This window comes from Notothenia coriiceps, unplaced genomic scaffold, assembly GCF_000735185.1.
Source record: "Notothenia coriiceps isolate Sejong01 unplaced genomic scaffold, NC01 NC01_scaffold00025085, whole genome shotgun sequence".
NCBI classification, from domain to species: Eukaryota; Metazoa; Chordata; class Actinopteri; order Perciformes; family Nototheniidae; genus Notothenia; species Notothenia coriiceps.
In genome coordinates, this window is record NW_011357786.1 from 51,738 (window position 1) to 65,697 (window position 13,960).

At 41.2% G+C, this 13,960-nt stretch overlaps 1 protein-coding gene across 2 annotated transcripts in view; it reads right to left on the minus strand.

Annotated features, from left to right (window-relative positions):
- The window catches only part of tubgcp6 (tubulin gamma complex component 6), a 33,208-nt gene extending 21,396 nt beyond the window's left edge, over positions 1-11,812 (minus strand). For both annotated transcript variants that reach the window (XM_010783331.1, XM_010783330.1), the window contains exons 1-11: positions 11,547-11,812; positions 10,086-10,897; positions 9,740-9,903; positions 9,203-9,416; positions 8,046-8,204; positions 6,217-6,338; positions 6,021-6,084; positions 5,810-5,919; positions 5,153-5,244; positions 3,191-3,330; positions 417-566 (exon numbers count right to left, since the gene is read on the minus strand). In XM_010783331.1, coding sequence (XP_010781633.1) covers positions 417-566; positions 3,191-3,330; positions 5,153-5,244; positions 5,810-5,919; positions 6,021-6,084; positions 6,217-6,338; positions 8,046-8,204; positions 9,203-9,416; positions 9,740-9,903; positions 10,086-10,877 — 2,007 coding nt within the window. In that variant the 5' untranslated portion in view covers positions 10,878-10,897; positions 11,547-11,812. The remainder of the gene's footprint in view (positions 1-416; positions 567-3,190; positions 3,331-5,152; positions 5,245-5,809; positions 5,920-6,020; positions 6,085-6,216; positions 6,339-8,045; positions 8,205-9,202; positions 9,417-9,739; positions 9,904-10,085; positions 10,898-11,546) is intronic.
- Between the last annotated feature and the right edge of the window lie 2,148 nt (positions 11,813-13,960).

The following is a 13,960-nucleotide window of genomic DNA, read 5'->3' on the forward strand; positions in this document are numbered from 1 at the left end:
ACACACCAGGCTGTTACACTAAATCAAGCAGCGTGCGAGCCCCAGACTTCAGCTGCATCATTATAATGACTGCGATTCTCAGTACTTGAGGGGCAGTGTCACAATCATTGATCATTTTATGTAAAAAAAGAAAAAGGGAAAGAAACTCCTCTGTCTTTCTTAGGGGGAAATTCCTGTGAAATGATTTTTCTCACTTCAGGTTTCACGAAGTTTAGGATTCCCTTGATATTTAGAAATCCATTAAAGACAGCTAGCAGCAGCAAAACATTGTCTTATTAAGGTAATTCATGGTAATATATTCTTATACTGTATCTGCCAAACCTCTTGTCAGATATAACTGAGTAACAGACTTTAGAAATGGTGTAAAAATCAATGACAGTTAAATGCATGAGAACAATACGCCTGAGTGTCAGTACCTGCTCCTCCCTGCTGATGGCGCTGTGCTTAGCGATCCTCTCCATGCGCCCTCGGTACACAGCACAGTCCCTCTCGATCACCTCCACCTCCTGGAGGGAGAAGGTGACGGCGATGCGAGGCACCGGAAGCTCCGACCAGCAGATGTAGTGCTGTGGACACACAACAGGAAGCATGTACTCAAAAAGACACTCATTGTTTTAAGTGTCCTAATTTGGTGACTTGAAATCATGCGTTTTGATATATTTGACCTTTTTGGACTTTGCCTACTATGAGCCCAATTGTTCTTTGATTAGTTGATTGGTCAATTAGACATCAGGAAGGGGGTGAAAAGTGTTTACGCTATTATACAAGACAAAGAAACAGTTGGCATTTCTGCTTGAACAATTACAATAATTAAATTACAAAAATGGTTGATTAATTTTCTTTTGATCAACCAATTGATTATAAGACTAGCTGTTGAGGTCCTGACAGACCAAACTGACACCAAAGAACACGTCCCGACGGACCCGGTTGTTGTGTCGCCTCACGTCTCCTGCGTTATTGCCACTCCCGCACTGCGCATGCGGGAGTGGCAATAACTCTCCTTACCAGCAAGCGGCGGTAGTGTGTATTCTTAATTCAAAAGAGGCAACCAGAAGACAGACTGCGTGATATATACAAACAACAAATAGCGTGCGTTCCATTTTCACTCTCGTCCATCACAGACTGTTTCACATAACAACTTATAATTGAAAACATGTTTAGTGCGGTACTGTGAAATGAAAAATAATTGCCGTCTGTGTGTGCCTTCTTCACTTCCGTTTCGCTTCTCACGCACTGATTTGCTAAGCTGAACAGCCAATCAGAGTGAATTCTTTTGCCGACAGCCTTTTGCCGACAGACTCCCGATTCAACATTCATGTTGAATCGGGAGCGGAAGATGTTGGCACGGCCGAAAAGACACGACGGTGCGGGACAAACCAATCTGAGTAGGGTGACAGGAAGCTCATCGACGGCCAGACATCTATCGACGGCCGCAATCGGCCCGGTGTGTCCGGGCCTTTACACCTCTAGAACCTTTTGTAACAAAAAGACTTACAGTATCATAAACTGTAGCAATGTTCACTACAAGGCATGGTGCATTACAAAGTCTGTTGGAAAATGAATTCTAATAATAACTACAGATCAACCCACATTCTATTTGTCCATTGGTTGTTTCATTCAAAACTGTTTCTTCCGGCAGAAAATCCAAATTTGATTCTCAAATGTAGCACAGAAAAAATGTCTAGGAGAAATCTTGCCTTTTTTTAACCAGCAATGTTATGATTTTCTGAATGTGCGATCGTGCGTATCCTAGAAACTGTCTTTGTTCAAGGCATCTGCCTCAACATACTTTTTTCAATTCATAGTTTCACATGTATTCACAGCCAACCTGCACTTTGTCCAGGATATAATAACCGACCCCCAGCCCTCACGTCATTACCATACGGAGAAACACTGTAGTTACAGAATACCAATTAGTCAGGAGCATGGGCCCTGCGGTAAGGTCAGGTAGGTCGTGTCATAAAAAGCATTATATCAGCAGGGAAGTAAAGAAGTAAGGAAATGAAATACAATTAGATTACATAGAAACTTCTACACTTCACTTAAGATCCATTTGTCTGGCTTGCTAAGCTTCCTGTCATTAGGACAAGCGGGGGGCCCAGTCATAAACAAAGGCGACTCAGGGGTTTTCTTTGCAGGCGCTTTGCACTCTCGTAATTATACATTGAAATTATTTAGAGCACAAAACCAATGATTTTCCTTTACAGGCTATGTAAGATTTTGCAAGAGTATCATTTAGATTTTAAACAATTAGCTGATTAGAACATTGACTAAAAAATGATTAGGCAACCATTACATTTTAGTCATTTTTAAAGCAAAAATGTAAACGATTCTGCTCCTGAATGTGCTGCTTTTCTTTTGCTTTACATTATAATAAACTAAAGTTTGGACAAAACAAAAAGCGCTTTGGAGAAGTCCTCTTGTGTCTAGAAAATTGTGATGGACATTTTTCAACATTATCTGATGCTTTATAGACCAATAAATGAATCAAGAACAAATATGTGCATATTCAATTCCTAGTTGTAGGTCCTAATATCACCTGATCCATCTAGGGCTGCATCTAATGATTCCTTTCAGAAGCAGCTGCTAATGTTCTGACTACTTGATCAATTGATAGGATTTCATCCAAGAAACAACACAGTGGCACTTTCCCATAAAAGGAGAGTATAAGGCAATGTTCTTGTTTTGCAAAGGAGTAAACCTGGCCAATGTAAGCAGTGACGGAGAGTAGAGTTCAAGTGTCTGCAATAAATTACCACAACACCTGTGCCTCGGTACCACAACACTATTTATCCCAATGCAGAGGCACGTGTAGTGATAACGCTTTGAAAGAGCCTGTGTCCCCATATGTTGCTGTATTGATTATTTGTCCTTTCTGCTTTGAGCAGTATGATTTTCCAAATGGGTAGAAACATGTTGTGGCAGGTAGATAATTGTGGAGTGTGGATTTTGTGGATTGCAGAGTTGATCTGTGCACCTTTTCGCCAATGCAGTACACTGAATGGCTTCTTACAGACAGAAAAACCGATGAAATATGGTGGGGTAACAGTAGAATATTCTCTTTGTACTGAATAAATTAAGACTGAATAAGATTACATGCATCAATATTTCAACACAACATTTGGATGCATGAAATCCCCGTATGCAGTATATACAGTATGTATGAATGTGTCTGATTTGCAGAACCAACCTGTGGGCAGCAGATCTTGAGGAGGTTAATTGTCTTTCCGCAGACGTACACATCATTGCCGATGTGTCTCAGGAAGACGGGCACACAATCCTCCACATCGTTGGAGATCAGAGTGTAGCCTTGGACCCAGAAGTGTTTGTCTGCACAGATTCAAAGACACCTTTTACATGCCGCTCCAACATTTAGACCAAGTAGTTTGGCTGCTGCTTTATGCCTCTGACAACACTACACAAAACAAATAGTGGTGGAGTTATAACTCAGCCTGCACTGCACCCAAAACGTATTAGTATGACTTACGGGCCATGGCAAAACTCTGGTTGCTTGAATTAACACTTGGAAATTGTTAGCGCTTAGCCCAGTGATCCTAAGCAAAAAGCATAAGAGAGCATGAATGCTCTGAGCTTCCCGAGCTCTTTACAAAAAGCCCGCGGCTTGCCAAGAAAGCTTAGCTGCTGATTGCTTCCCTGGCCGACGTACTTCGAGGAGAACAATGACATTTGTGTGTCCTCCAAAGAGTAGGGGCGAGAAGTGCAGAGGTTCACTGCGAGAGTTGATGAGGTGTAGCCGATGAGCAAATGAACCTCAGAGCCAGACAAAGCCGAGGTGATGGTCTGACCTTGAATGGGGTGTAGCATGACATCCAATATTTGGACAGGCTATGATGATTCATATAAAGCCATATTTATGGAGCACTGTGGAAATGAACGGATACAGTGGGAACTCGTTTGGGGAACTTTGATCAGGATTAGTGTTCATCTATAAGTACTTCGCTAATAAGGGGGTGCAACCACCAATTACTGTCAAAGGATTATTCTGCACATTATTTTCTTAATCAATCACTTTGTGTATAAAACATTATATTCTAGTTGTTCCAAAACCAAAAGAGAAAAAGCAACAAATGTTTGAAAAGGGGGAACCAGACCAAAGTTTGGGTAGTTTTAGTGAAAAATTAGAACTTTAAAAAAAATGTATTATCAAAAAGGTTGCAAATTAATTTTCTGTTGATTGATTGTTTCAGTTCTATAATATGTTTAGAACTTGTGTTCAATTACAAAAACTTAACAAGAAATGGTTTAATACCTTTCTGTAACAATATAACTTTAACATCACACACTGTTTTTAATGTCTCTAGAGCTGCAATGATTAGTCAAATAGTTGCTATGCGAATGTTTTGATATCCAACAAAAAAGTTTGAAATGAGTTCGAGTGTCAGGACAATTTGATGCTTTTCTTGGTGTTAAATAACACTACATGTAATATTGGGATATCATATTTTAGGATATTGTCACTTTTTAATTTCTTCTTATGTTTTTTAGACCAAATGGTTCATCTGTTAATCAAAAAAATTATCAGCAGTTTAACAGATCATACAAACAATAGTTAGTTGCCACCATGATGGCAATCATCAAATTACAATTTTGACTTGAGATGAAATAAATACAAATCTCTTCGAATGGCACAGTAAATATGAATCTTTAGTCAGCCAGTCACTTTCTGCCGAGTACAGATGGGTTTGTATTTATCCGCTCTGCAAGGATCATCTCCTGTCTCAAATAATCTTCTGCTCTCCTTAAAGTGTCAATAATTAGAGTAGCAGAAATGGAGTCAGTTAGATTTGTCGGTGGCAATTGCAAGAGAAGAAATTTAAGAAAAAACTAATTGAATTGAGGAAATGTTTCAGCCAGCATGGTGTACCGACTGAAGAGAATAAAAGGAACATTATTTGTCTGTCCCTGTGGCTCGCTGAGCAGAGATGGCTCTGCCTTCCAAAGCTGTGGTAGCTGATTTTGTTTCCCACTGATTACCATCCAATAACTTCATGACATCCTTTATAGACACGAGGACAAATCCAACTGGGCAATAAAGGCTGTAATGAAATCTATTTTTTTCTGCTAGACAATCTGTCGGGCACTGAAGGCTTTTTCATTTTCAGAACTGGAGATGGGATGCGTGGCGGCTCACCTCTGCAACCCAGATATTCCTCATTGACTTGTATCATGAATTCTCCATAAACATCACGGAACACGCCGCTATACACCCAGTCAGACACAAACCTGAGGGAACAGTAAACACAGTCACACTCAGTCCTCACAACAACAGAAAAAACATCAATGGAGCAAATTCTGCATGTAATGAAGAGCAGACATGTCCTTGGTTTGAATTGTTTCGTTTTAAAGAGGACATATTATTCTCCAGTCAGATTTATATTTGTATTTTTGGCCTCTACTGTGACATGTTTACATGCATTAAATGTTCAAAAGGTGCCAGCACCTCTTTTCACCCTCTGTCTGAAACCAGAGCCCAGTCTGCTCTGATTGGTTAGCTGGCCGGCTCTGTTGTGATTTGTCAACCGCCTACAGCTGTCCCACCCCTTAGCCTATCACGTTGGAGCGCTAGCCAATAGAAGTGCAAGTGTTACATAGTGATGTCACTATGTTACGGAAGAAACATAGAACGTCCAATCAAACAGTTTCAGGCAGGGGGGAGTGTGTGGGAGAAACTCCATCTGGCGTTAACTTTACACACCATTTACATGCACAAAAACCTATATAGCACACCAAAAAGCATAATAGGGCCCCTTTAAATAAACATGTTTGAATGTGCAGCGCAGCGACTGACCGTGTGTACGGCTCACAGCTGCTCTTCAGCAGCGACAGCAGCACCGGGTAGTTCTCGTTGCTGCAGTTATTTTGTGCCTCGTTGTACAGGTAGGACATCAATTTAACCCCCTGAGGAGAAACACATGGCACTGAGCTGACATTCCATCTGATAGGCTGAACACCGCCGTGATGGATGACATATTGCAGTTAGCAGATAAAAGAGTGCTCACCACGGGGAAGGTAGCCTGGCCAGCACCTAAAGGTCCGTCCACACAGCACAGCTCCGACAGATACCTGAGATTAAAAGAAAGGAAAGGTTTTTGAATTAATGATATTTTGCATCAAGGTCCTCTAGGACATGAGGTTGAGGTTCAAAAGTATGTAATTAACCCCCAAAAGGCAATTTAAAAAAAGGTTTAACCTCACCTTAGTTGGCGGCCCACCTTGCGGAACAGGAAGCTAATAGTCAACAGGCTAAGGGTGGGGGGAGTGCTGAGAACACAAGCCCTGTAGTAATGCAGATACTTCCGCAGACCACCTGTAAAAGCCTTGGAGAGAAACACAATGTTCTTTCATTGATTGGTGTAACAGTGGAATGTATCACTTTACCTTAAAGTGGACCTATCATGCTATATTTGAATAATATATTATAGGGCCATACCTATATAAAACATGTTTGTGAAGTTTTTTTTTCAAAATACCAAACAGACCATTGTAGCCATCCCTCATACTGCTCAAACCCCTCTTTTCGGAGGCCCTGTTTTTGGGCAAGGGCTGATTCTGTGAACGTAGCTTATGCAAATGAGCTGGGCAGCTGACCACACCACCTGGGCAGGAGAGGAAGATCAGCTGCTGGGGCTCGTCAGAAGAGGGGAGGAAATAGAGGCTCCGTCCTCCGTGTTTTTATTCTTATATGATTAATATAGGAGGTCATTATTTCCATTTGTTTTAAAGCTCAATACATAGAACAAGAGAACACTTTGACGCGCACTTTTTTAATTTGTCCGGGAGATTTACACTAACGGACCTGGTGATGGGCGTGAAAAAATCTAANTCAGTTGTGAGAATGCATGAGATGAATAAGATGAATTAAGGAGAGTGAATAAATGTCCGTATGACAGAATGTTTACACGAAGGAACACTGTTGTAGGTAAATCTACTTATAAATATGTGGCACCAGGTAAGTCTTGAATGTAGTTTTCTCCCTGCATGTAAAAAGTGTCCATGGCTCTTTTCACTATTAAATTACTCCTGTTGTAATCTCCTCCGGCTTGTTAACCGTTGTAGCAGACCGGCCCGACTTGGAAACCGAATTTCTGGTTCCCCTTCCCAAAATCTGGCACGGCCACGTCGATGATTGGGAGCGTGGTGGACAGTGGAGCGTCAAATTCAAACAACGTCCTCTCCTGCCCCGAGCGCGTCTACAGCAGAAAAACACATTTAAATAAAAAATCAGTTGATGTGTTCACACCAATAAATACATCAAGGCTCAAAGGGGCCGTATTCTGTTTATTTTCAGGTTCATATTTGTATTTAGTGTCTCTACTGTGAACTGTCTAGATGACTTTAAAGGTGACCTATCATGCAAAATGCACTTTTGTACGTCTTTTATACCTGAATATGTGTCCCCGGTGTTCCAGGGAACTCACCAAGTGTCAGAAAACACAACCCTCTCTATTTTCCTCCATACCCAAATCTCTTAAAAAGGGGCTGCAACGGATCTGATACAGACTGATCCAGATTTGAACACTTCTATGACGTCACAGAAGTGGCGCTACGGCTATTGGGCCAACTCCACCAATCAGGAGGAGACAGCCACGGACATTGCCGTTCGAAAGCGCTGGAGACGCTGTAGTACATATGCCAGGCCTGTAGATGGTGCTGTTCTCACAGAATCAATGCAGACAGTGTTAAATTGAGCGAAATGAGGAATGGCTAAAATGCATGATCTGTTTGGTATTTTGAAAAATAAAAAGTATAAATATGCCTTATATAGGTATGGTCCTACACTATATTATTCAAATATAGCATGATAGGTCCACTTTAAGTTGTGTTCTTAGATTGTTTGTGTGGATGAATTGTTGACATATTCGTCTCATTTATGACTCAAATCGTCCTTTAATGAAAAATTATAAATAACTAAATTGAAGTTCCCAACAGTGCTTACAACAATAGTCTCATGCAGAGTAAGGGTAGAAAAAGGAGGGGTAGAACGAGCAGGCCAAACAGTATTTATAACACTTACACAAACATACCTGAAAGACAAGGCCTTTTTTGTCAGCACACTGCAGAGAAAAGCGACTTAGCCTTAGGTAGTGGGTGCCGTAGTGGGCCAGCTCCCCCAAGAGACGAGACACACTCTCTGGAGACGCTCCGGACACACACACACCCGGTCTGACGTCAAACTGAACGCTCTGTGGAGGACATTGCAGTTTTAAAGATGGCAGAAAAGTACAATGAATAACCATCTAATAAGATCTAACAAAATCGCCCTGCAGCAAAGACCGCCTTTGTGCAGCTTATAATATTGAATTGTTTTTGAGGCTGTCAGGGAGACACCTCCGTGATGATTTCGGAAGGCATGGTTTGCTGTGCTATTATATTAGACCGCAATACATAATCAGGTGTTTGTTATGTTGTCCTTCACGTGTTTTTTTTTATGAGAACTGGATACAGACAGGACCCTTCAGGGGGGACAGAAATACCAGACAATATTTTCCAATCTAGCAAAAACACTACCACAAACCACAGCCTCAAAGATTACCTTTGAGTTTAATAAACACCTCTCTGAGAGTCTCGACATGATATGGTTATAAAACCTTGCTGGAGTAGCACATCTGATGAAAGACTATTGTATTAAATTGTCGAGGTGTTCCTGTTAGTGTGCACCTCTTCTAGCAGCCTGCGTGTTAATGAGGAAGTCTGCTAGGCAGCGAGTACACAAGGGGCTAAGGGAGTTAAGAAAAGAAGAAGGATTCAATTTATGTAGTAAATAACTATAATCTTCTGGAGGTATAAAAAAGTGAATGTGAAACAATAAAGCAACAAAAGAGCACTCCTGTGGTTTTGTTTTTTTAGAATTAGGAGTATTTTCATTTTATTTCCTCATCATTTAATGTATTCAGGCGACTAACTGTGCTTGAAACTGTCACGTTATTTCTTTTTGTAGTTGTTTTGTATGCTAGCTTTTAGGCAGTCAATTGGGTTTGTTTATGTCACACATGCACAGATGGTCCATTGATTCGACTCCCAGTTTCTCTTCTCTGTGAGTTTTTGGGTAATTGCATGCTGTCACGATGCTTTTATCACTATATTTACTTTTATCACCTCAGTCTGACAGACCCCTAAAACAACAAAACAACTGCATTTTACTGCGTTTAAGGGACTGATAAATAAGGGTGATGAAATGCACCTGGTTGAGAGGGAAGGTAATGGAGGCCACTCCGATCAAGACGTTGAGGAGGTCGAACACCAGCTGGGCCTGAGTGTCCAGGGGCAGAGGGAGGAGAGGAGAGGGGGTCGCCGTGCTGACCACCCTCATCTCCCCCTCCCACAGACGATAGAGCTGGTCAAAGGACTCCCTGCCTCCCTCTGTCAGATAAAGGGACTCTCTTTTCCCCGGTGGGCTAGTCGAAAAAACACAAGGAACAATATGTGAAACTCTAAAATGACATATCTTTCGAAGGTCTGACATACAAACACATTACATCCCTCCAGATCATGTAAAGGGTATTAAACATTTTCTAATATATATTTTTTTTTGAGTAGATGATAGATCATTTAATAAAAAAAATAATGAACTATTAATGAATACAAATAGCAATAATTCTAAGTTTTAGTCCCTACTTCATTGAAAACATGTGTTCTTTAACTGTTTCAAATCTAGATAATATTGGAAAGTTCGTATGCTTTAAATCAAACTGGAAACACTGCACTTTATGTCACATACCAGCCAACAGACTCCCAGCAGCGGCGTCTCCCAGGCTCGAACGTGCGGAGAGCCTCCCATATATCAACATCTGGAACGGGGCTGGTCTCTGACTGAGAGTCTGGGGTCATGTTGGAAGCTGACTGGAAGCCCTCATCCTCAGACTGATCTAAACATGTGGGGATCTGCAACAGAGAACAATAAATCCCAACGACACGATAACATTACACAGGGGTTTGATCCTAAATCAAACCCCTGTGTAAAAATAAGGTCACTGGAATGTTAAGCGAACCTGAAGTGACCCGCACCTATTTTAAAACTCAAATGAAACAGCATGCATTAGCTTAAATAAGAAATAGTGTTGTACCTTTAAAGCCAGTCCAGTAACATCAATATTACTGGGAACAGGAGGGAGGTCTAGTCTTATGTCAATGTCTGAGGTGCGAGTGTGCTGCAGCGCTCCAAACAGTGTCTTCCTGGTCTCCCTCTCAAATCTTTCTTCCACTTCTAATTTAGTTCTCAGAGCCAGCAGTCCTGTGCTTGGAGGAGCATCCATCAACCTCTGATTTCCACACAAACTCTCCAAATTCCTCCATTCCTCTCCACACACTAGACCCCACGCCTGGGCCTCGAGCCTCTGCAGCTCCTCGCTCTGGTAGCTCCAGGGGGGGGGCCTCCGCAACACGGGCCTCTCCCGTCTCATGTAGTCTCTACTGAAAGAGGTAGGAGGTGGAGGTGCAGACCCAGCAAGATGTACCAAGAGCTCAAGGACTGCATCTACTTCCTTCAGTCCAGAGGATTCTCCCTCCATCAGCATCCCCAGTTTCTCTTCCAACCTTTCCGCTTCCTCTCGGCACCCTGCTACCCGCAAGTCAAAACTTATCATGAGGATTTTGTTTTTGGCCGGTGTATTGGCTGTGGCGCTCGGGGCTCCTGAGGCAGACCCTTTGGTGTCATCCTGAAATAGCTTGGACAGCAGGGCGCCGTAGGCACACTTCTTCAGAGCTCGGTGGAAACCGTCCCGTGAGACTCCACCGAGGGCCCGGCGTTTCCATGACACCCCAGACAGGCTGCTGTCACACAGGGCCCCCAGCAGCTCAGTGATGCTGCTGCTGCTGCTGCTGCTGGACTTCATGCGGTTGTTGGGGCTGGAGTACATGGTGGCAGTGCTACCTCAGCCTGTGTGAGTGGAACGAAATCTGGTTATTTGGTATAGTTGTAAGAACTGGAATTCACAGAGCACAATAATCAGAGTAATAGAATCAGAATGCCTTTATTAGTCCAAAAGCGGGGACATTGACAGTGTTACGGGAATAGAGACATAGCAGGTAAAACAGGCAAGCAATAATAAAGAGTGAGCTAACTTGTTAAATATAGAGGGAAAGCACACATAAGTGACACATTAAATAAAGACAAATTAGTACACATCCATGGCTACAAATGACTAGCAGCATTAAATAGCTAAGTGAACATATTAAGGAGATATAACAAATTATGTTTTGCACATCAAAAATATGATACTTATTGCACAGTAGAATTGCCAAAACAAAGTGTATATATTGCACATTATAGGTTTATTACACAAGATGTCAACAGTATACGCAGTGTAACAGTATAGTCTGACTACTGCTGCTGTAATATCTCATCGGAAAATCTAAATAAACTTAAATACACAGTAACGTTAGATATAAATTAGATGAATTGCACTAGCTAACGGTAACAAGCTAGCTAAGTTAGCTATCAGTAACCTCTGTATATCAAACTGCATATTGAAATAGCCAGACCTTTTCAATTCAGAGTTAAAACAATGCTAATCGTGATTATTTACCCTATTGAGATGATGTTTTTAGTTGATTTTTGACAGTTTCAATCACACATCCTTCCAGCACATGCTAGCGTTTGTTATTAGCAAAACCCCACGGATGAACTGTATTCTCTTCTTAGCTTGTATGCCAAGCATGCGGAACCAAGAAGGTGCCCCGGAACGTCTTTATTTGTCTGGGGTTTCTTTTTACAGCATATTAGCGCCACAACATATGCTGTAATGTTGTTGTCAGTCACTAGCTAGTTGCTTCACTCATCTTCCAGCATCAACTCCCTACCGCGGTGCCAAATTAGAATCTGCCCCTTCAAATGTGATTGGACAGTATAATTTTTAGACTTCGGTGATTGGGTAAGGATGTTGAAGAACCTGCGCTCATTGGTCAGTGTTGTTTGTCAATCATAGGACGTGCTTTGCTGCATTCAGGGGATCCCGAAAAAACAGCCTTCGGTTTGATATCCACAGAACCCTAAACATGAACTGCGAAGTTTAGCTTGTTTTGGAGGGAAAATGATTACATCTATCCCTCTATTAATTATTATGTGAGTATAGACTGTAATTCATAAAACATTAAGAAAAACAACCAACATGCATGGAACTCATTCACTCGGTTCACATCTATTCTATCTATTGACAATGTCAATACTTACATCTGACTGTATATTGTAGATATTTTTGTTCATTCAATGCTCCCTGTATTGTCCGTTTTTACAATATGCACCTTGCATTTATTTATATTTAGCACATCTTGCATTTCTGGTTGGATACTAACTGCATTTCATTGGCTTGTACCAGCACTTTGCACAATGACAAAGTTGAATCTAATCTAATAAATATATATATTTATTTATTACGTACACTCAAGCTTTATGCCACCTGTATTTGAGTTTTTAATGTGGAACCAATATATTATGTGTATATTATACACGTGCTAGAAATGTGTTACATTTACGAGTCTTACTGTGCTTACTGATCTGCACAGGTCTAGGAAAAAGAGAGCTGGAAACTTAAGAATGTAAGTAATGGAAAACATTTTATATGAATTGTACTTCAAGTTACTTACTTACTGTAGTTACTAAGTATGTTGTCTCCCAAAGCACAACTTTTAAAACAATATTGACAGGATATTTTATCATCTAAACAGTTAGGCTTCTGTTCTGTGGCTTTTAACTCTACACCTCCCAGAGAATCGTTTCAGTTTGACAGGTCTTCCTACTCTCTTTCTTCTCGGCCCATTAAACTCAGCTGTTAATAGAGATGCTTTAGCTGATTTAATGTCTGCTGAAATAGCGTTGGCTGCTTTGGTTTAAATTACTTACAATTCTAAACACTCTCAAATCATGTAGTTCAAGGTCTGTTAAAAATGCAAGCTAACCTTGTAAGTTATTTTGATTTGCTCGAGGGTTATTACAGAGCGTAGCAAGCCCTATAATCAGTTGTGAGGTTTTAAATTATTCATCAGAACAACAGTTTAAAATGACACCACAGCATCATTGTTTTTATTTTCACCAACTGTTCTTCATCCTCCTCCTCTTCCCCTAAGGGCGGTGGAAATCAAAGCCAAATCTCATTAGAAGGTTTGAAACGTGGAAGAGAAATGCATCCTGCTGGTGAACACAACCATCTCCTGCTGAAGGAGAGCCTGGCTGCTGTGTGTATAGCATCTTGGGCAGGAGAACAGAAGCCAGCAGCATGCAGATTTTAACCCAGTTTCTTGTCAGAAACTCTGCATGGACGTAAAATTGTTATTTGTCAGTGTGCCGTATCATTGATTGCTAGACATTCAAGGGCATGGTTGTTTATAAATCTTATCACTAGTGCACTGCATGCTACTGTAAATGTTGACTCCAAAAATGATGTAAGCTACATGTCTTGATAGAAATAAGTACAGTATTGCCTTTGATTTTCCAGCAGTGATCAAGGATAGTGTATAAGATGCATGCTTGCGATAAGTAATCACTCTTGCCTTGGCAGCGGCCCTTGAAGTTTTTCTATCAATTGCTGCATCAATGATCTGCTCAGTTAAGAGGATGGCCTGCGCAGGCCTCTGGTCGGTCTTTGAAACCCCCCACCCCTGCGTCAGGGTTTGTTAAGCAGTAAGATGAGGCAATTTTGCCTTTCATCTTTCTTTTCTCCAATTTCATTTTTAGCTGTCAGTACTTAATTAATGTTTTCGCAGCAATTTTTCAACCTTCACTGCCGATGACAGAGATGCCGTGCGGCTATTTACAATATCAACTCGTTTCATGAAGCCAGACCTTTGCTTCTAGTCTGTATTCTGAGCAGATTGACAGGAACCTGATGTGGCATTTGGGGAAAAAGGCGACAGGCATCATTGTCATATGGTGTGCTGCATATGAGCACTGATGCTACCAAAACAGTAGTTTAGGGTCATAATATGCACGAAAAACCTCAGAAAA